Source organism: Lacerta agilis, chromosome 11 (genome assembly GCF_009819535.1).
Source record: "Lacerta agilis isolate rLacAgi1 chromosome 11, rLacAgi1.pri, whole genome shotgun sequence".
NCBI lineage: Eukaryota > Metazoa > Chordata > Lepidosauria > Squamata > Lacertidae > Lacerta > Lacerta agilis.
In genome coordinates, this window is record NC_046322.1 from 41,328,823 (window position 1) to 41,352,719 (window position 23,897).

At 41.2% G+C, this 23,897-nt stretch overlaps 1 protein-coding gene across 1 annotated transcript in view; it reads right to left on the bottom strand.

Moving 5' to 3' along the window:
- Positions 1-591: 591 nt before the first annotated feature.
- Positions 592-23,897, bottom strand: part of TMEM232 (transmembrane protein 232) — a 129,111-nt gene continuing 105,805 nt past the window's right edge. Inside the window, 3 exon segments of the mRNA XM_033164766.1 lie at positions 592-641; positions 644-908; positions 6,569-6,662. Of these exon segments, the coding sequence (XP_033020657.1) occupies positions 592-641; positions 644-908; positions 6,569-6,662 (409 nt within the window).

Genomic DNA, 23,897 nt, shown 5'->3' on the forward strand with positions numbered 1-23,897 from the left:
AATGAGTGCTATGAAACCCAGCCTTGTTCTTTTCATGAAAAGCAGTCCCAGGAGACCAGCAGCAGTGGAAGAGGTGGGGTGGAGCAGCACCAGCATCTTCCTGGCAGCAGCGCAGCCACACCCTAAGATACTGCAGAGGTGAGGTGGTTGCGAGGTTGAGGGAGCTCCAGGTTGGTGCTGCTGGCTTATAAGGTGCCAACGCCGCCAACACAGAGCTCCTGTAACCTCACCGCCCCATCACCCTGGCAAACACAGCGTCACCAATGGGTGGGAGGGCTGCTCCACTCCTCTCCCATGGCACTTTGCTGCAGGAGGCCACAGTTTTGAGCAGAGAAGCAGTGAGGTGGGAAGGGGAGCCTAAAGTCTTCGTATCAGGCACCCCCCCCCCCCCAATCGGTCCTAAGCTACCACATGTTTTAGCCTAATAAACACCTGGTACACCGTGGATAAAAATGTAGGTGGGAGCGATTTTGAGCAGAAAACCACCAGCAGGAAATGGTTTAAGAGCACAACACTTCCCTACTCCTCCACTTAGGCTTTTCATTCTAAAGTCTTGGGATTCATTGCATGCATTTGCCTGTAATGTGTAAGTTAACCCCTTAGTGGGCTGGTGTTCAGGCTCGTGACAGTTGTGCACTTCGCAGTTGAGTGCTGCTGCATGACTCTGTCAGTTCTTTGTCTTCTTCTTCCTCTTCCTGCTCCTCCTCCTCCTCCTCCTCCTCCTCCTCCTCCTCCTCCTCCCCTTGTTTATGAGGAAGCTCATAGGGCTTAGTTGTCTTATTCAGCTTTTCTAATCGCCATTTCATTATTTTCTTGAAGCGTTCTTCTTCCAACTTCTGTTTTTCTTTAAGCTCCAGTGCCAGGAGTTTTTCTTCAAGTTTCAGCCTCATCTCCAATTCCCTCTCCCACTGTTGCAAAGGAAAGAAAAAGTGGCTTTAGTAGTGATATTGATATGTGTAAAAATAAAACACTTCAATTCATGACAGGAAATGTGGATAATTTAAAGGCAGGAATTTAGGAACTGGGCATTGGGAAAGTCAGTGATGCATCATGCAACTTCATTTGAAGGAGTAACAGGCACTGGGCTGGTGCTTTCAGATGTTGGACTGCAATTTCCATCAGTCCCTGTCAGTATGGTTGTAGTCCAACAACATCTGGGGGGGCACTAGCCTGGTCAAGGTATACTCTACAAAGTGTATTCATTTCCTATGGTGCTGTTGTGGGGTCTGCAGGTTCATGACAGGATCCTCAGGAACTCAGAATGGCAAGTTTCAATGTTTGTCTCAAGCAAATTGCAGAATTCACTGACAATGTAAAGATCAAATATTTTAAAAGCAGGTGTGAGAACTACACGTCTTCAAATGTAATTTCATATTATTTTTTAAATAATACTATAAAATGCACACACATGTAATTCATATGGCTAGCAATATCAGGGACTTGGTAAAACCAGCTAGCAGGAGCCTCAGCTGATACAGAGGAATGGCCACGCTTTCCAACTTGCCAGGATCTGTTACCTTAAAGTGAAATGTCAAAAGGCACCACATCAAAAGGCACACAACATGGGTGCTATCAATGTCACAAACGCTGGCAAGCACCACAGATATGCATAGCGCATGAAAGTTGTACATTAATTTTATGCACATTAAAATGTGTAAATCATCCACCACGCTCCAGTTCAGAATGCATCTCCCAAAAGGCAAACTCCTGCCCTGCTCAATTCTTATTGTTTTCCAAGCAAGAAATGTGTTACTTTTCTGAAAGAAAAGGAATCGTTCGCTGATACAGACTTTGATTTGACATTACCCTGCTTAAATCTCAAATAGCAGAAACTACGACTTGAGAATCCCATCCAGCTCTTAAGCATATTAATAAACGAGAAGTTCAGCATGGGGTCTTATTAACAGTGCCAGCATTGGGGGCGGGGGGGGGGGGTGAGAAAAGGCAGTGTGAATTCTGGGGGAGGGCAAACTTTGTCCCACATTTTTAAATTAATAATAATATATTCCACATGTTCTGGAAATAACAGTACATTGCATATTAACCTCTCATCCCTTCTCTAATAACCTATTGCATTATTTCATATGTTGAAAGCATGTTTTCCATTCTCATTTGTCCTCACAACAGTTGTTTGAGGCAGATTGCACTCAGAGCTATTGACTTGCCCAAACTCTACACAGTAATCTCAAGTGTTGTAGAATTCCCTTGTAGAAATTTACACACAACATTAACACTGTATGTGTTAATTTCATATATGATCACATCTGTGAGCTATTCAATGTTTGTATGTATGTACAATCAACATAAACACATGTATATTCACAGCTTGCCAATGAAAAACCTGCACATCACACAATAATCTCTAAGCAGATTCCATATTAATTCCCCCGCAAAAAAAAATCATGTGGGAATTTTTGTAATGTGAGAAGGGCTCTGAGCAGAGATATACAACTTATATCAGAAACCCACCAGCACCCTACTTGGTGCACCATATTGGCCTTTGGGCTTCCATCGCCCGCCTCTTGTTCCCTTCTGTCATCCTCACTTCATGAGGTGATCACATAGTGAATTGTAGCACATATAAAGCAAAGGAAAGCTATGAACGTGAGACATTCCCCTCATGTAGAAAAAACCATGCCTCTCTAGTACCTGAAAAAAGCTGCATTCATATGACATGGTCACCACACAGAAATAGTGTGGTAAAATCACCTCAGAAAAAGTAGCCCACTCGAAAAAATGATATGAGAATTAATCTTCCTCACAAGAGACAGAAAGATGGATGCAGCAGTGTATCTGAAGGCCAAAGAAATATGAAAAGGTGTAGGAATGATTTTATCAAGAGTGTGAGAGATGAAATAGCAAGAGGGAAGAAAAAGAAGCAACGAAAATGGACGGGGGATAGTTGGACGGGAAAGGCGGGAGAATTGCACTAGCTGTGTGAAGAAGCTGTTGTGTTAGAAGCATGTTGTTGTGGCAAGACCTTAGCCTAGCTAAGTTTTTTATCATGAAGTTCTTTGCATTGAAGACGGCCTCTGTAAAGGAGCAATATTTGCATTGATCTTCTTAGCCTAAGCTCACTGTTTGACCACGTGTCCAGCACAAGAAAATGGGTGTGTGTATGGAACAAAGTACAACCTCTACAAAGGAAAACAGACAATGTCAGGGGCACAAATGATGTACCAGAAAGACTAAAACTGTTTATGGCTGTAGTCAAGGAAAAGTTTGCATCTTGTTTTGAGCCTCGGTGATAACATCCTTACTGCATTAATGGAGGCCCTGAAGGTATGGTCTTACGCATAGAAACTGCAGCTTAGAATAAAACAGCAATAAAAATGTGTCGTTTATTAAAGAGAAGGGACATTAGGATTTTAAAAAGGGAAAGGGAGAAAGGGTTTAGAAATAATCACTGCATTAAAAAGAAGTGATAAGACTTTTAAACATGGGGGGAAAGATTTCAGAGTCTGAGAAAACTGTGTTTTTTTTAAGGGGGGATGATTGCTTTTATGGGATGCCCCCAATTACATTATGGGCTGGCTAACCTTAAATAATAAAATGCCTTCCTTCTAACAGAGTATTGTAAGCAAACTAGTAGCTTGTGGGCATTTATTATCGGCTGGCAGAACTGCTCTGAGTTATAAAATATATTTCAGCGCACTTAGTATTTTCACTGCCTCCAGAGTCAGAACTCAATGGTGAATTAACTCTAAAAGCTTGTTTAATGTATCAGAAAACGTATATTCCTTTCCTTTCATTCCCCAAACTGGCTTAATAATAGCAGATTTTAAACACTTTTCAGAAATAATGTTCCAGGCAGTTATGCAAAAGATGGGAAGAAGAAAACCTCAAGACCCGAGTGTTTATGGAACATCTCCAAGTTCTGCAGGACTCTGATCATTAATGATAATGTTGATTACTCTTTCCCCACCACATGGCAAGGCAGAAAGTGAGCAACTTGCCCTAGACAAACCACTGAGCTAGATTCAAAGCTGAAATGGGGAATTGAACGTTTCTGGCTCCACAATAAAATTGTACTCTTTTCTCCATCCAACATCCTATTCCCATAAGATTAGAGTCAGAAAGAGAAATGGCTGAATGGAATACTTATAAAGAAGCAGCACTACTACCTTCTACCCCAATTGCTTCAAGGGCTGCCAGATTAAAATTTTAAAAATAAAATATGATGTGGAAATCTCCAATACTTTGAACCGAAGGAACTCTGAAATAGACGGTGGCAGCTGCAGGCTCTGGAGCAGTGAGTTCAGACGTGCCTCTTAAAATAAGCGGCACCAGGAAACTCTAAGTGCTTCAGATAGTGGCAAATGTTCTGGGGGCAAAGTTAGCCTATGCATACAGTAGGGAACCTATTTAAACTGCAGAATATATAATATCAATATTTAATACAGATCTCATATTTGCACGTGCCGGTTATGAAATTTGTAGTGGAAATTAACAGGCATGGCTTCAAAATCCAATGAAATTGATGCTGAAATTTGACATCAATTGTGTGTGTGTGTGTAATGGTTGAAATTGAAATTTAATGGCAAAATTCAGATTGTTTTATGGGTTACATGAATGAATGTCATTCATACAAAATTTTCTGAATTCTGTTGCAAGTCATCTGTCAAACACTGCCACATACTGCAACCCCATAGCAGCCGATTGCTACCAGGTGTCAACTGTCAGTGGTTCTGTAATGCTGATTATTAACACATGTCAGCTGTGAAAGACTGTCAAGTACTGATTTTTCCAACAATGATGGCTATTTCTCCATGCCAGCTGTCAGATACTTCAAAATGTTGAGCCCAGCTACAAAATATTTGGCTGTCAGATGATAGTGCTGAATATACACACCTGGAGAATATTCAGCAAGTACCCTGAGAATATTCACCAATAAAATTTACAGAGGGCACTTTTGAGGATAATTTTGTGAGAATTTTTTTTTAGCTCTAAGTGCAAATGTGCAGAAAACTGTGATTAACAAATCACTTAACTGGTTGACCCTTTTAACAAGTTGTGTGAAAGTAATAAGGGCATGTTGCTTATTTTTCACTTCTAAAAATGCGAACTCTACTAGTGTATTTTTAGCAAATGGTTCAATAAACTAGCATTCTTCCACTACATTGGAAATGGGGGCACTCTTATTAATATTTTTTAGGAAACCCTTTATAGCCCCAAGTGGCTCCCAGGGTACTTCGAGACTGTCATTATTTTCAGGTGGGATTTAATCACATATTGGCAAATTCAGGTTGTGCAAACAAAATAGGAAATTCTTTCCAGTACCACCTTAGAGACCAACTGAGTTTGTTCTTGGTATGAGCTTTCGTGTGCATGCACACTTCTTTAGATACACTGTGTATCTGAAGAAGTGTGCATGCACACGAAAGCTCATACCAAGAACAAACTCAGTTGGTCTCTAAGGTGCTACTGGACAGAATTTCCTATTTTGTTTCGACTATGGCAGACCAACACGGCTACCCACCTGTATCAGGTTGTGCAATTAAAGTTGGAGCTCTCAACACAACAAATCCACTCCCCCTGCCACACACACACAATTGGACTTGTAGCAATAAGGAAAGGAATGGGGAAATGCACTGAAAAAAGCTCCTTGCACACAAATTGGAACGACTGCTCATAGCCAATGTCATCTAACTCCTCTGCAAACATATCAAGATGACGTTCAATAAGCACGTCATCAGGAAGCATCCTTAAAGTGGCTTGCAAAATATCCTCATTATAGAATCATGTGGGTCAGAAATTACATGGCCGCCATGCGGAACCAGGATTATTTAAGCTGTGCTTTCTGCTCTTGTTCTGTGCATTCAAACCACATGGCAGCTCCCCCCTGCCCAAGTGCTCTGAATCAAGAGTGTAGGGTTGAGCAGCTAGAAGTCACTCAGTCAGTGATGGAAGCAATATTCCCTAGGAGAAGGGCTTTTTTCCAGCCAGAACTCACCGGAACTCAGTTCCAGCACCTCTCAAGTGGGCACAATTGCCATTATAAGAGAACAAGGGATGGTGAGTTCCGGCACCTCTTTTTCTAGAAAAATAGCACTGCCCAGGAGGCAGTTGTTCTAGTGGCTGGGACCATATTCAAGCTTTAAACTGGCTAATGGTCTCTAAAAGACAAGCATGCATTCAAGCAAGCTATTTCAGGGAGCGAAACACTACTGGTGATGGAGAAGATGAGATCACAGCTAGCAGTCATGTTTGGAGAAGGCTTACATGACAATAACAATAACATGATTCTTGTTATTGTTTTAGTGACTTGCTATGAGCTACCTTGAAGACCCACATGGATATTAGAAAGATGGGATGCAAATATGTTCAATAAATAAATATGGGACAATCCAAGTACCTGGACCCAGTTCTTAGAAATATACATAAAATAAATCAGGACTTCACATGTACATCTGGTCTTTATCAAAGGGCATCATGCCTTGGTTAGAGTATTAATTAAAAATAACATGTTATTATAATGAATGTAATTAAGGTCTATAACAGCAAGTCCTGGGTGTGTTGTACACAGAATTATACTTAAGCAAATACTCATTTTAATAACTGTTCTTACCTGAGTCTCAATTATTGTCCTTAGTGCTATTTCTGTGCGGGTCAAGTAATCTGGATATGGATATTTTGGTACACCAGCTAGCAAAAGCTCTTCCCTTTAGGAAAGAAATGAGAAAACTGTTAAATTTTAGTTTTGTAACTTTGTAGGAATGCCCACCCTACAAAAGGACCCTTATTGAAATAATGAATGATGCCAAGTCTCCAATTGGCTTGAAAAATCCTGACAACAACGGGTTAGGCTTATTTAAGGCCTTTCCGGAAGGTCAGCTTTTATACTTCTGAGTGAAAACTGCTTAGAGTTGTTCTGCAGAAGATTTAAATCTGACTTAGGTTTCCACAGCTTTACGCTGTTCCATGTAGTTCTTGGTTTCTGCGTTCAGTTTTTTAAAAAGCCGTTCTACTCTATTATCACTTATTTATTTCAGCAGTTATGCTTGGCTCTATAATTACGCTGAGTGCAGGTTATAATTATAATCATAAAGATCATTAGATGCTGCAGCTTTGTGACTAAAATAAATCACATGCGCATGGTAGATGTATTTCGGAGGTCTTCTCCCGGCAAACATGTGCAAGGTGTTTAATTTTCAAAGGGTAAAGGGGAAAAACCCTAAATTCTATCTCTGACCGTTTGATCCTATGCATTTCTACTCTGAAGTAAGCTCAGTGGGGCTTACTCCCATGAAAGTGCTTACAGGACTACAAACTTAAACACTGAAACCAGAAAAACTAAAGAAGAGATTCAGACAAATAAACCAACATGCAGGGCAAGCAAAAAGGTTTTGTGCCACATATGGACCCCCTCAGGCAGGAACTTCCAGAAAGCAGGTGCCATCACTCAGAAAGCCCTCTCATCTGTTCCTACCGGCCATGCCTCCAATTGGAGCTCAGTACACTATAGGTGCCTCTTTATTTCCACACACACAAGCCAGAGGTTTCTGCACACGCACACCATCTAGGCAAGCAAGCAACATCACCACACATTCCAGCCGGGCAAAAGCTTAATAATAATAATAATAATAATAATAATAATAATAATAATAATAGACATCTGCCTTTAGATGTCTTTTAAAAGTAAGATAATTGCTTATTGCCTTGACATCTGATGGGAGGGCGTTCCACAGGGCCAGGGCCACTACCGAAAAGGCCCTCTGCCTGGTTCCCTGTAACCTTACTTCTCGCAGTGATTGCTCCAAGGTGGCATAAACAGTTCTCTTTCTCCTTATTTTATCCTCACAACAACCCCATGAGGTAAGTTAAGCAGAGAGGCGGTGACAGGCTCAAGACCACCCAGGGAGCTTCATCACTGAGCGGCGATTTGAACCCCTGGTCTCCCAGGTCCTACTCTAATATGCTAACTGGTACACTATACTAGAGACAGTGAGGGGCATGGCCAGAGAAGAGGGATAGGTTGGTCCTAAGGGCCCGAGAGAGAAGCTTGGGGGATTCCCCACCCCTGCTTTAGGCATCCTAGCCCCAGGTTGTTTGGGGCTTTAAAGGTAGGCATTGCTCATCCTAGGGCTTTGTGCACAGATTACTTGTTTAATCTGCATCCAGAGCCCTGGGGAGAGGCATCGCTGCTTCATCATGTCCATTTTGAAGGGGGAGCCATTTTATTGTATCTTTTATTTACTGAGTTTGCATTGTACTTTACGCTTCCATGCATAGCTGTCAACTTTCCCCCTTTTTAAAGGGAAATTCACTTATTCCGAATACGATTCCTCGCAAGAAAAGGGAAAAGTTGACAGCTATGCCTCCATGCGTGATAGCAAGATTATAATGATGAAAGCAAAGTAGTTACAGCTGCCGGCCCACTGAGGACACTTTCATCCCGGTATGGTTCCCCTTTACCACATACACAGCACAACAGGACAAGGACCTATTCCCACCCCCAACTACATACGAATTGATATGGCTAACCTGACCCAACAACCTAACCCTGCCCCCACGAACACATACAAACAAGTCATACTGCAATCAACTGAATGCAACCAACCAAACTTGAGACCCCCCCAATCTCTCACGTTATCAATAAAAATAAATGAATACATAAACAAAGGATCTACCCACATGATGCTGACACAAACCCAATACACTAATAACAGGCAAAAGAACAATACCCCCATCTCTCTCCCTGCCACTCTTCCCCCAAATGCAAGATGTCTTTGACAAAAGTGTGAACAGACTGTGAAAAAGGCTGTGAATTAAAAGTGGAGACAATAGATTACCTTTCCCTGTTTATCCGTTTGTTTTGTAACACAAAACAGTTTAATAAAAACTATTTAGCACACACACAAAAAGGAAAAGAAACCCAAAAGGCTCTGCTGGAAAAACTTTTGAATTTTGTCTATTCTCTTCAACATTCCAATAAAACTTTTCTTACAGAAGGAGAAGCACTGGAATTAAAACCTAACCCAACACTTGTGTCATGTATGGCATCTGATCTTGCCAGCGTTTCAGAGTTTTTGACTACTTGGTTGGTTAAATCCCTTTCAGCCTCTTAGTTTGTGTCAGCTCCCTCTGAATTTTGTGCAATACCGTTTCGGCAGGAGAAGCCATCTAAATTGCTTAGCTTTTCCTTGGCATTGATTTTGCGGCACCTGGAGTGCAATCGGTAGTTTGCTAAGTGTGCACACAAAAATATCTTCGAATTGATTTAAAGTGAGACTGGCAAGCACAAACTGATCTAGTGCATCACGACCCATGCGTGGAACTAGGGGAGAACCGCAATATTTCAAGTGAAGCAAAAAGAAGAAAGAAAGAAAGAAAGAAAGAAAGAAAGAAAGAAAGAAAGAAAGAGGCTTTGTTTCTCCAATCAAATCCTCTTCTGGAGTTTCATATGGGAGTTGCCATTTTAAACAATTAATCCATAAACTTTTGCTTGGGGTTGTAAGTGTAAGTGCACTTCTATCACGGATCAACACGAGGGATAAAGAACTTCCACTTCTATGCTACACTTTCTGCACCTTCCCTGTGGAGGGTTTTTTCTCCTATCCAAGGCTTAGAATAGGCCCGTTATCCTTGACCACTGGGACTGGGTCCTATGATGGCTATTCCTGAGAAGGTGCTACAGCTTCCTCTCATTCCTCACTAAACCTCCGGCTTCCTCTCATTCCTCTATCCAGTTCATGTACTTTTTGTTTTGTACAGAAGAAGAAGAAGAAGAAGAAGAAGAAGAAGAAGAAGAAGAAGAAGAAGAAGAAGAAGAAGAAGAAGAAGGCTAAATCTGGTATTGTTTCTCAATGCTGAAAAAGTAGGAAATCAGTGCAATATTCAAGAAAATCCAGTCAATACCAAATCATTTGTTTTAGGATAATAGTATAATATGGATTAGTAGTGAATTTTAGTGTTAAAGATTTAATTAATACAAACCTTATTTTGTTGAGTTTATAGTTTAAATATTTTATATACAATGTCTGCTCTGAAATCGTTTGGTCTGTTATGCCTAATCAAGGTTATTGAATTGAATAGTATAATATAGAAATTGAAACTATAATCATAATTATTCTAAATACTGGTTACTGTCATGCCAGGGCTAACCTTGGGGCACCTCAACATTGTAGGCTCCATGTTTCAGTCTCCTGTTCAAACAAACACAGTAGCACTCGGTCTGAACTGAAACAGTCCCTTTGTTTAGTCAGCTGGGTTACTTTCTCAGGTCTCAATGGATGACTTTATCCCACCAGCCAAACCACCTCTTTACCTTACATTTCCATAAACCTTGGGTTTCGCAGCATCTAATCTCTTGTAACTCTGAATCCTTTCTTCCTGCTAATGGTTCTCACTGGGGATTTAACCATTGCTGTGAGTCGCCTTGCTACCTTCAACTCTTGGCTTGGGCTCCAAAAGCCCTCACATTCCTCCTCACAAAAGCCTTCACATTCCTCCTCAGAAGATTTCCATTCTTCTTCCTCTCTTCCTTCTCCCCTACGAACCCCAGGTGTCTTATATCCCAGACCCATAGACTCCCCTTCTCCCTAACACTTTCTCCTTCTGTGGTTCCACTTCCTCATCTGGTCTGAGTCCACCAGAGCTTCTTGTTGTCTACCAACTTTTCCCTGGTTTAAATGCATTCCTAGGCTGCTATGTTAAATAAAGAAGTTTAATTTTTTTAAAAAAAACATTATGCTTGAATGCATTGTACTTAAAATGCTATGCAGAGAGCTTTGAATCGAGCAGGAGGTCTGTCTATAGCAAATGCAGCGAGAAGAAGTTGGATATTTATGTTCAGGTTAACTGACTTCTCCCAGAAACCCAAGCAGAGATCTCTCTTAGCATGAACTGAAACCTGAGGAGGACTCATTGTCTTTGTTGGTCACTGAAGCTCAGTGATGATGAACAAGCAAGATGCTTGCATAGGATTTCTCTCTAGGCCCAGACAGAAAAGTCACTGAATTGTATTACTGAACTTAAAGAAGAGGAGATTACACTACCTGTTGTTTAAGAGCAATGTGTTACTGTACTTAGTATTTTGGAACCTTTACTTGTACAGTGGTACCTTGGGATGCGGACACGATCCGTTCCGGGTTGCTGTTTGCACCCCGAAAAGTCCGCATCCCGAGTGGCAATATCACGCTTCCGCGCATGCGCAAACTGCGCAGAACGCTTCTGCGCATGCGCCGAAACCCGGAAGTAAACACTTCGGGTTTGCCGCGTTTGCAACCCGCAGCGGACGCAACAAGAGGTATGACTGTAGCTGTTTTAAGACTGTTCTGCACTAAAGCTTTGAAACTCAATTCTTGTGGTGGAGCTCAAATTCATTTCTGCTCTGTACAAAGTCTAGATCAGGGATTCCTTTCGCAGCAACTGTTAACATCAGCAAAAGACTCTTGGACATCCCTATTGTTTGCAACTAGTTCTGTTTCCTTTCTGTTCCTTGTTACACTTTGTTTTCTTAGATAGCCTTTGAGCTTTGTTTTTGTCAAATATATTTGTTGTTTTTTTCATGCTGGAATCTTTCTAATGATCTCAATTCCACACCATCAACTAGTATATTTTATGCTTCTAGTTTCTGGATTCAGATACTTGATTGTTTCATCTGGGCTTGTGCCTGCAGATTAATGCTTCCCTGAGCCCCTCGCGATTGCTTGTTGTAGCTGAATTTCACTGTATGAGAGGGTTTTTTTCCCCTTCTTAATACCAAGAGATGTGCTGAATTGTAATTTTTTAATTTCAAGGAAGGACTTGATATTGACTTCCTGCTAGGCTGGTAATTGAAGTCATTTTATTTATGTTGAAAGTGTCAGATAATAACTCCTTCAATCTGTACAACGGCACTATGCACACACAGTATGAGGCTAATGTACATTAAACAATATGGGGGTGATGAGGCTTGACATCGCCTAATGTAAAGTGATGCATGCCTCACTACGAATATTGCATTTTTAAATAAATAAATAAATTACAGTTTGCTTTTAATGGACAGGAGCAGATAGCTGTAACCCATGGCAGTTTTGTCACTAAAGCTTACATAAAACAGCCCATAAGTAATAAGCTGCTGAAGCATTGCCAACTTTCCTGCAATTTCCCACATGGCCTACCGCTGGGAAATGTTATTTAGGTCACAATACCTGATACCAGCACTGTCATGTTTACCTCAGCCTTAACTGCAGGTTCAATTGTTTCCCAGCTGCATCTTAGCTATTATGGGACTCTGGTTAGCTGAAGGCTTTCTCTATACAGAAGCGCCTTGCAGAGGTTTCTGCCTATTTGAGAATGGGCTGTCAGTGAAAGACATTTACAAACGTATATTGCTCTTTTGCTATTAAGTCCTTGTTATCCAGTATCTTGCAACCAGGGGTGGAGTAAGGGGGGGTGCGGTGGGTGCAGGTTGCACCCGGGTTTCAGCACTGAGGGGGTGACAAAATGCCAGGCAGCACTCACTGTGGGGCCTGCAGCGTGCCCAAGCCATGCGTCTCTCCTGCCCAAACGGTATGACTGCAGCCTCCCCCCCAGCTGTAGAGTGGCTGAGTGGGAGGAGGCAGGCATACTCCAAAGGTCCGGCGGTGTAACCCGCCCCTATGGGCGGCTCACCCCACCTTTGCCCCGTCCCTATGGGCGACTAGCCCCAGGTGCCCGAGCGGCTTCCTCCGCCTCTGTTTGCAACTCTTCCTTCTAATATACCGCATTTTTCGCTCCATAAGACGCACTTTTTTCCTCCTAAAAAGTAAGGGGAAATATCTGTGCATCTTATGGAGCGAATGGTGGTCCCTGGAGCTGAATTTCCCAGGGGCCAAAAGAGGATCATGCTTTTTATTTTACAAAGAGAAAAGGGGGTGTTGAAAGGACCCCGCTCAGCAGCTGATCAGCAAGAGATCGGGAGAGAGAGATAAGAGTCCTGGCTCCCTTTCAGCCCAGCCCTCCTTAGTTGAATGTGCTGCAGAGGGAGGTTGTTTGTTTCCCCAGCTACATGTGACTGGCTGATTAGATTATCTGTCTGGAAACTGTAGAAAAGGCTCCCTTTCCTTTAGAAGCTGCAGAAATGTGAGTTGAACCCCATAAAAACAGAGCTTTTCCTCTTTCCTTTTCCCCCTTTGCAAAAGGAGCTTTGCTTTTCCCTTTGCAAAAAAGGCTGCAAAACCTTTAGCTTATCCTCAAAAAACAGGGTTTTTTCCTTTGCAAAAAAGCTGCAAAACTTTTAGTTGATCCTTAAAAAAACCAGGGCTTTTTCCTTTGCAAAAATAGCTGCAAAACTTTTAGCTGATCATCAAAAAAAAACAAAAAAAACAGGGCTTTTAGAGGAGGAAAACCAGAAAAATGTTTTTTTCCTTGTTTCCTCCTCTAAAAACGAGGTGTGCCCTATGGTCTGGTGCGCCCTATGGAGCGAAAAATACGGTAGTGGCTTCTATTCTTTATTTGTTGTCTAGACACCCTTGGGACCTCCATACACATTGCCCAGGCTTGCTCCCCAGGGAGGTTACTTAGGTGCTGCTAACACAGCGACTTCACCCCCAGAAGCACACTCCATTGTGTCTTGAGACAGACAGATGCCAATACTTTTATATTTGTTACAAACCGTGAAAAAACAGGACAGTAACTTAAATGGAAAGCATCAGAACAACTTTAAAATATTTATTGTATTCACAGTGTGATTTCTATTCAGCCAACATATTTCAACTTCTTAGTTATATATATGTTAAATGCAAATGGATTTTTAGTGTCTTAAATCTTTAAGCGCACTTACCTGAACTTTTGCTGACTGATAGCAGGTTTCGACCTTTTCAGCCTGAATTTTCTATATGTGTGGCACTAAGTAATTCCCTATGTACAGCCTGCCCCAGAAAAAGCTACAGTGTGATTATTCTCAACAAGTACCTCAATTCTTAAATGTACCAAATCCATTTAGTTCAATGAAACTAAAACTGAACTGGTACATTTTCCAAGTTTCAAATGTATTGATTTCAATGGGACTTCATTGCATTTTCACAGGGTTTTTCCCATTTGACAAAATGCCGATACCCCATACTCCCACAGCATTGACTTCCTAATTTCTTAGTACAAATATAAAGGATTTTCAAGGGCATGCAGATATTGTAGACAAACAGTTTTCAGCCCCTTAGAAGAAAATTGTTCTGATATGACTTTGTCTATTCAGTTTTAGCCAAAACAAACTAAAAAATAAAAAATAAAAAATTCCTTCCAGTAGCACCTTAGAGACCAACTAAGTTTGTTCTTGGTATGAGCTTTCGTGTGCATGCACACTTCTTCTGAAGTGTTTTGACTATGGCAGACCAACACGGCTACCTACCAGTAACTCAGTTTTAGCCAGTAGAATACAGGATCCTTCCCATTCCTTTGCAAACTGTGAGTAGCTGCTGCTACAGAGAATGTGAAATACAATAATTTGTATTTTCAATTGTTATTTCATAGATCAAGAAGCTCCCATTACCAGTTTAGGGATATGCGATCTGTTTTGTTCTTACAGGTATTTCCCCTGAGCAGCAGGTTGGTGATTTACTGATGGTTGGAGAGAATCAATTCTCAGGGTCTTGCACTCACTTTAGAGAAGACCGTCCTTATCAAAATGGTATTCTCCCTTTCTGCAAAACCATTTAATCTTTCTTGACATGAAAACATAGATATTTAGCCTTTCGTGGCCCCTAACAAGTGTGTTCACATCTTACGGTACAGTGCTATCCTCACATTACACTAGCTAGACAAGTTCAAGGATAGGGCTGCAGCTAACATATGTCCAAATAATATTGGGGTTGTGAAGTTAAGACTACAATGCTTTCATTATACCAATAAAACATTAAGTCAACTGCTAACACTATGGTGGCATTGATATAACAATTGCACTCATGTTGGCATAACTGATAAGGCTATCAATGGATGCTACCTAAGATGACTTCATCAGAGGCCTTTTCTTGTGTGCCCCAGCCAAGGGAAATGTAGCAGGCTGGCGGAGAGTGGTGAGCTTTCAATGTTGGGGCCCAGACGTTGGAATGCCTTTCCCAGAAAAGCTCACATGGGATCTTCCTTGATGCCATTTCTGTGGCAGGCAAAGACCTGTTTGTTTCCTCAGTTTTATCTCTGCTATGCCGTTTTACATTTTAGGACACTCACCGTTTCCCAGTTGGGTGTTGGTTGCAGATCATCGCTGTCCGCCTCCTTCCTGGCAGCCGGACCCCCATAGTTGCCGGCTGATGGGAAATTCCCCCAGCTGTCATGGCCATGGGGATGTGACTGCCTGGCCAGTAAGCTGGGTTCAAATGGGCCAATCAGGGCCCAAGTTATGGGGGAATTACTTGCTGGCCAGCCAGGCAAGAACACATAAAAGGCCGACTGCATGTGGCCTTTGCAGCGCAGTCAGCCAAAGATCAACAATTTTGTTGGTTTTTTTCTGGTTAAAGAACAAACTCACTCTCTCTTATGTCTATATATATATATATATATATATATATATATATATATATATATACAGATTTGCAATGCATTTCAATTAAGAACAAACAGATTTGCCCCTTAAATATAAAGCAGAAAGTAAACGTACTACTCCCACAAATAATTAGGTATCAAATTAAGTAGGTGGGGGTGATGAAGAAACTCATACTTAAAAACATGATGAATGGTTTGTCACTAAGGAATACAATTAGCTGATGCAGATTTTATTCCAAGCATTGTTCCGATTAATGGGCTAAACTGTGATAAACAAATGCTTATACAATAACCACATTTTCGGCTTTGTTGGGCAGGAATAATAAGTAATCTTGCTGCATAATAACAAAAGGTGCAGCTCAAGAAACACTGGCACTCTTTAACCTCCTCTGATGCAAGCGGGGCTTGCAATGAACAGGAACTGGGCTACAGCATGCCTTGATAGGTTGTAACTTCCTGCTGCAATCCTTTGCTTGTGAGTATAAGTTAGGTGCATATTCTCTCCAAATTCTAAAAATATGCCTGCATGTATGTTATAAAAAAATGTGCTTTTTGCTTTTCTGCTGAAAACTTCCACAGGTATGACAGAATGGCCAGGGTGAAGTCCTATTGTATCCCCAATGCTATTTACCGATTTACCGTATTTTTCGCTCCACAGGACGCTCCGGAACATAGGGCGCACCTCGTTTTTAGAGGAGGAAACCAGAAAAATATTTTTCTGGGTTTCCCCCTCTAAAACCCATGGGTTTTTTTGAGAATCAGCTCAAAGTTTTGCAGCTTTTTTGCAAAGGGAAAAGCCCTGCTTTTTGAGGATCAGTTCAGATTTGTGCAGCTTTTGTAAAGGGGGAAAAGCATTGCTTACAAACCAGTAAGCACCAGTACAAACCAGTACAGACCAGTAAGCACCAGCAGGTAATAGGAAGCAAGAGGAAAGCAAACCAGTACAAACCAGTAAGCACCAGTAGGTAATAGGAAGCAAGAAGAAAGCAAACCAGTAAGCAAGAGGAAAAGTAACAGAAAGCCCCAAATGGCTGAAAAACTCAATTTCCCAGGATCCTCAGCCCTCCCAAAGGAACTACTGTGCAAGGGGCCTGGGCGGGGCAGGAAGGGAGCTAGCTCCCTTATCTCCCTCCCCGATCTCCTGCAATCAGCTGTTGAGCGGGTTCCTTTCAACACTCTCTTTCCCTCTTGTTAGCCTTTAGCTCTTTCTAAAACAGAAAAAGCAGGATCTGCCTTTCCTCCCTGGGCAATTTGGCTCCAGGGACCATGCATTCGCTCCATAAGACGCACAGACATTTCCCCTTACTTTTCAGGAGGAAAAAAGTGCGTCTTATGGAGCAAAAAATACGGTAATATGTACATGAAGCTGTTGGAAGTGATCATTAGGAGTTTTAGGCTAAGATGCCATCAGCGCTGTTTCTCCATAGCACCTGAGTCAGGAGAAGCTGGGCAGACCCTGAACTGTTGCCTGGGCACAGCGGTGGGATGGATGAGGGAAAGTACTCTGAGCTTGAATCTTGGCAAGGCAGAGGCACTGTGAGAGAGTGGTCCCCATGTCCAAGAAATTAGACACTGGAGACTCAGGTAGCCTCAGGGGCTAGAAGTGCCTTTCACCTGCTTATCTGCTTGCTGTGATTAAAGGATATGGAAACCAAGCCTTATGAGGAATGGTTGAGAGCACTGGGTATGTTTAGCCTGGAAAAGAGGAGACAGATGATAGGCATCTTCAAATATCTCAAGGGCTGTCACATGGAGGATGGAGCTAGCTTGTTTTCTCCTGCTCCAATGGGAAGTAATGACCTCAAGTTACACAAAAGGAGATTCCGACTAAACATCAGGAAGAACTTTCTGACAGTAAGAGCTGTTCTGATAGAGGAACAGCCTCCCACTAGATGTGATGGACTCTCCTTCCTCAGAAATTTTTAAGCAGAGGTTGGATGGCCACATGTCATGCATGATCTAGTTGAGCTTCCTGCATTGCAGGGGTTTGGACTCAACAATTCTATGCTTCTAGGATTCTAAGCTGAAAGGATCACTTAAAACCTGCAAATGTTGCAGGGCGAAACCCGGATTTGGGAGCCAAGCTAGCACATGCTATGGTCATTCCATTCCATTTTCCCTGGCACAGTTGTTGCTTCATGGTAAAGGTTCTTCACAATTCAAAAGCAGTACAAATATTGTCACTATCTTCCAAGGAGCAAAGAATAAAGAAGCAGGACCCATTTGCAAGTCTAAAGAGATCCGAACAGCAATTGCTACCCACTTTATATTGCTTTTGGACATCTTCCTTTCGAAAACTTCTTGAAAAATGGATATATGAGTTTTTCTACATTAACGTCATTGTCATGCACTATTCACTTAACTATGCATTTGCATCTAAATCCTCACTAGTATCCAATGGATTATTTGCAAATGAGTAATTTCTGCCTTGTTTTAAACAGCATGTGCTTTTCTTTTTTAGAAACAGAATAATCTTTTTTGGGGGGGGGTGTCACAGAAACCAGTTAAAAAACAAGCATACCAAAAAGGATGCTTTCATTTCCTTGGGGATAGATTTTCCAATGCAAAAATGACACTTTAGGCTGCAATTCTTTAACCATTTACATGGGAGTAAGCAGCAGTGAACACACTGAAGGATTTCACTGTTAAAACGCCTAGCTCTATTTGTAAATCGATGGAAATTGCTGCATAAGCTGTCCCCATTCCACCCCCATTTCTTTCAAAGCCAGCTTTTGTATCAATGGACATTTATATAAATCCCACTGAACTTTACACAGACTGCAGTGGCTGAGATAATGTTTGGAACCTTGAATTAAAATCTAGAGCAGCCTTCCCTAACATGGTGCCATCCAGATGTTTTAGACTACAACTCCCATCAAGCCCAGACAGCATCACTGTGCCTATAAAGCTGGCATCTGACACCCGCTTACCTAGGATAAAGGTCCACTGAACTCAGTAGGCCTTACCTCTGAGTGTGTATGTATAGAATCCCGCTAAAGATCTCTGAAGGCAGATGAATGTAAATGCAAATACATTTACACAGAATGGGGGACACGCCAAACAAATGACAGAGATTGACACTGTATCCTGTGCTGGTTTTTACTCGTCTCCCCCACAACCACCTGTCCAGATAATGAACATTCACAAAAGCCCAATAAGTCCTGGAATACAATCACATAATAGTTGAGTTGGAAGGGACCGAGGATCATCTAGTCCAACCCAACGTGGGACTCGAACACACGACCCTGAGATTAAGAGTATCATGTTCTGCTATCTGAGCTATCCCTGAACATGCTGAAACTGCAACTATTATATAATACATAAAATCAGAATGAGATTAAACATTCTATTAAGAATTCTTAAGTTCTACAGTTGGGGTGGGAGTGGGCAGGTCAGGCAGCATTTTGTGGTGTGAAGACAGGAATATTACTGGGGATGCTTCAAGATAGTGGGAGGAATTCAGCGTTGCACTAGGGCAATTGCCAATTCAGCTTGCCAGGTGGAATGATCCCCCTTCTCCTCCTGCCATGTGCTGTTCTAGCGGTTTCCCCAACCCTTCTTCAATTTCAGGAGCTGGAAGAAAGCCCCATTGCAGAAGCCCCTTTCCAGGGCTTCCACTGACAAGATTCATTTGTTGAATCCTGCCCAGTGTTTCTTGTGGGATGGGGACTCCGTATGCTTCCACACCATGTTGGCATCAAAATGCCATCCCTCATCTCTCCTTCAACCCCATTTAATCCAGATTTATCATTTGGGGGGGGGAATCTGGTAAATTGAAGAGAGGGGGGAGTAACTGTTGCCAATGATCTGTTTGCAATATCTGGAAGAACCTATTTACAACTTTCAACCTCTATCTGGAACCTTCTGAAGATTATCCTTCTGTGAAATGTTGAGGTCATAGAACCATTTGATTGTTACTTTACCTTTTCTTGAAGGGTCAAAACTTATACGAAATTAAGTGTGAGCACATTTAATGTTTCTGGGTAATTAGTTCTCCCCCCTCCAAAAACAAAAAAGGCAGCAATGAGGGGGAACAGGATTGGGAATGTGGTGTTTGTGGAAGGGCTGCAACCATTTCCTCCCACACCACAGCCCCAGTGCTATTTTTCTAGAAAAAGAGGTGCCGGAACTCACCATGAGCACCTCCCTTATTCTTTTATAATGGCAATGGAACCCACCTGAGAGGTGCTGGAACTGATTTCTAGTGAGTTCTGGTGGAAAAAAGCCCTGCACAGCCCCATCAAAAAAATCTCCTCAAAGCTGCTCCTTGCCCCAGGTGAAAGCAGCCATGTCTTGTTGGCCACTAGAATGCCAAGCAAAGTAGGAAGAGATAGTACCATGCAACAAGTATGTTTCCAATACACCTATGCAACCTTGGGGTTGCAGGACCTCTTAGCCAAAAGGCTGCCTAGATGCCCGAAAAACAGCACCAGCACAATTTTCAGGGTTGAATCAAGCCACCAGTGCAAAATCAGTAGCTGTTGTATAGCATTGGTACAAACAGAATCCTTGCACCTGAGCCATAGTGCTTCATCAATGAATCACAAAGGATAGATAGATAGATAGATAGATAGATAGATAGATAGATAGATAGACAGATGATAGATAGATAGATAGATAGATAGATAGATAGATAGATAGATATGATAGATGATAGATAGATGATAGAAAGATACTATTCTATAGGCAATTAAATTACACATGATACACAAATGAGCCGACAGATAATTTATCATGTTTTTTGGGGGGGGGTATGTATGTAATAAACCCATTCTACCCATCCTCCCTTTGATGCCTTTAACATTCCCTTCACGAACTGTTTTCAAACTTTTCTATAATAGAATTTGCTTTTCCTCTACCAGGTAGGTGCTAACATGGTCTTCAAAAATGCCATTAAACAGATACAATTGAAATTCACAGTCTTGCTTTCAAACAACCCTATTTGAATGCAGCACCCACCCTTTCCTCTTCCTCCTTAGACAAATCTTCCTATTGCTGTAATTTAAAAAGTCTCCTTGCAGACACAAAAATGGAATTTTGCATTCTGTTTTGAAGCAAGGCACAGAATTAATTATTCTGAGCTCAGATTAAAATGTCTTTATTTACACAATTTATGGGACGTGGCAAAGACTATAAAGATCTTGGCGTAATGTAAGATTTGGAGAACACATTTCACACTCTGTTGTTTATTCATGCTACACTTCCACCGAATTTGAAATAAAACACCATTCAAACTGGCAAAAACAACAACACCCCCAGTGCTAGATTATCAATCCCCCCTCCCAATGTAAGTAACTTACTTTATAAAACTCCATCACAGGCTGTATCCAAATGAATTATTATTATTATTATTATTATTATTATTATTATTATTATTATTATTATTATTTCACATTACAAAGCAGGAAGAAATAATGTTTTCTAACTATAACATTTTCACACATTTGATTAAGAAATTATTTTTAGCAGAAGTATGTATTTTGGGGCGGGGAAGGAGGTTGACATTGATCTTATATTGAACTTCCTTTGGTATGCAAACATATATGATTACAGAAGCTTGAACACTTGTGCATCTCTACCAACAGAACCAGCACTATTAAATAACATCATTAGCAACTGCTTTGTTTCACATGCTTTTAAAGCAGAACATGCATTTCTCTGCTGCATGTAAATGATATTTCAGAAGCGTGCAACAGAATAAATAGCATGAATTGCTATGGATCACCTGGTATCTTGTAAATAAACATAATAACCTGCAGAAGAGTATCTTGTTAAAACTGTAATTTGTGAAAAAAACTAAAATATACCTGGCAGTTTCTGAGATCTTTTGAGCACAGTTCTTTTAAGGAAAGTTATACTTTTATTAACTTGTTCATTAACAGCAAGAAGGTATACAATGACGGACGGTACATTCACAAAAGCTAGCGGGCGGAGCAAGTAATCTGGTGTTTCTGCATACACTCTTGCACAAATTGGTCTCTCCACTCTCCATCAAGGCAATAAAAGAGAGAGATGTTAGCACAACTCAAGGACACATTCTACCCAAACAAAAAAAACCCGGAGGACAGCACAGAGCAGGACCAGTGAAGGGTGTGGCCTAGGAAGGTGAGAGGCTCATGCGAGATTCCTGCAGATAAAACAAAGACACCTACAGGCCACGTTAGTCCCCACCCAAACCCAACCCTGCTCTAGACCATCAAGCAACAAAAAGAGTACTGTGGCACCCTAAAGTCTAACCAATTTAATATGCCATTTCCTTTCATGGATTATGCTCCACTTCATCAGATGCATGAAATGTAACTCTAAATTGTAATACATATTTACACATGGTTGGGTAGTAGAACTGGAGGAGAGTTAGGTCAGTGAGTAGATTTTGTTGTACCTGGCATGGATTATGACACTGCTTTGCAATCAATAATTTACAAAAGAAAATAGTTAATACAGTGTTTTCCTTCAAAAAAAAGTTAATGCCAAAATGGTTTTCTCTTTTTTCTCTCTCTGTGAAACAGCAGATTAGGGAGTCCTCGTTAGGCATATAATTTTACCACGACTACAACACAGTTTTGCTTCTTAGCTATCTATTAATATACACCTACTGTCTATTATCATCACTGTTATTGAATAGTTCGTTATGATTAACTAAGACAGGTGCTTTAATTTTGTATGTAAAAAACCAGACAAATGCACCACCTTAGATCTCAGTTCCATGAGAAGATGGTTGAGCAATGCTTTCAGTTTGAACAAGAGACATAGCCTGAATTACCTTAATTGCACTGACTTTCTATGACGTTTCTATTTGTGGTATTGTGGTATTGCCATGTCTATCATATAAAATAATTAATTAAAAAAGAAGCTAAACATCAGACTTACAGCAAAAGCCACATTAGATGAGGGGAGGACAACTGTCATGTCCATTCATGAATCTCCTATTTCAAAATATTCCAACACTGTAGACTGTAGGTTTATTTTACCTCAAGTGGTCTTTGAGGAAGAGTCGTGACCTCAGATGATAAACAGGATTCCTAATTTGTTTGGGTAAAGGCAGTGCTTTTCCCCCTAAAAAAATATTTAGGGGTACTCTCATTTTCCTACTCATATTGAAATACTGCCCCTCAATGAGGCCAAACTTAGATTCACAAAATATTTAGGGGTATGTGTACCCCCACGTCCCCTCAGAAAAAAAAGCACTGGGTAAAGGTGTTGTTGTTCAGTCGTTTAGTTGTGTCCGGCTCTTCGGGTTTAAATTTCTACTCAGCCATGAAGCTCACTCGGCCAATCTAGGTGAGTCATGATCTCTTGACTGGGTTGCTGTGATGGAGGGGGCACCGTGAGCTCTTTAGATGAAGGATGGAACAAAATGAATTAAATCATATCAATATGCTGGCTTTCTAACAATGTATAGTTTAGATTATAAGATGGCCATGTTAAGAATGTTAGGATCATCCTACTCACATGTAGGACCCTGGCAGACACACATGCCCAGCTGGCATGTTCTCTCCCTCCTGGTTGGTTGGGAACTTCAAAAGCTTTCTCCAGCCTGAACATCACACCGACTAATACCAAGAGGCATTAGCATGCTTAGGAACCTGCAGAGTATTGGCAGTTCGCATAACAAACTCAGTCGCACAGCATTTTGGCTAATCTACTTTATTTACATATAATACACTTGGAGCATTCTGCCTTAGCTCCTTCCTCTTTCTCATCAGACAGCAAAGAGAAAGGACAAAGGACAATAGTCCCACATCACAGAACACAGTAACACAAACATCCTGTTTCCGTCACTTCCCACTATGTGGAATGAAAACATACGCCATCATGGGACAGAAAACAGTCCCATGACTGCAAGCACGGAGCAAGAATCCTAACAAATACTTTATCATTAAAAGCAAGTGTTAGTGTCAAGAATCTTCACAACTGTGTATGGAATGGATCCAAAGAGCCACAGAATTAATTCCTTGAGTGACAAGCGTTTTGGACACATGCTTCTCAAACAGTAACTCTCCATATAAATTTAACAGCCCCATAACTGTCATATGATGATGGAAAGTCCCGATTGCCATGCTACTGCTGAAGACACAGTCAGGAACCCTGACAGAAGAAAAGGTGACAACTCTATTGATAGGAAAATGAAGGGGGGAAACTGCAGTTCTCTGGGACAACAGAATGTGCAGGAAGAAAGAAACAAAGAAGTCTTCTAGCATTTCAACAATGTTAACAGTGGTGATAGAAATTTTCCTAGTGTATCCATGGCCTTTTTAGGGAGGCTGCAAACAACTATTTCAATCTGTGTATGATGTACTCAGAGCACACACAAACCTGATTTTGCAACTCTAATTTGGTTAGGAGAATTTTTTACAGTGAAGTCATTTGTTACACTGTGAAAAACAATAGTGGCATATGGTGAATTATTGACTATGATATGACAAAACAAGATGTGATCTGCAGTTCTCAAGGTA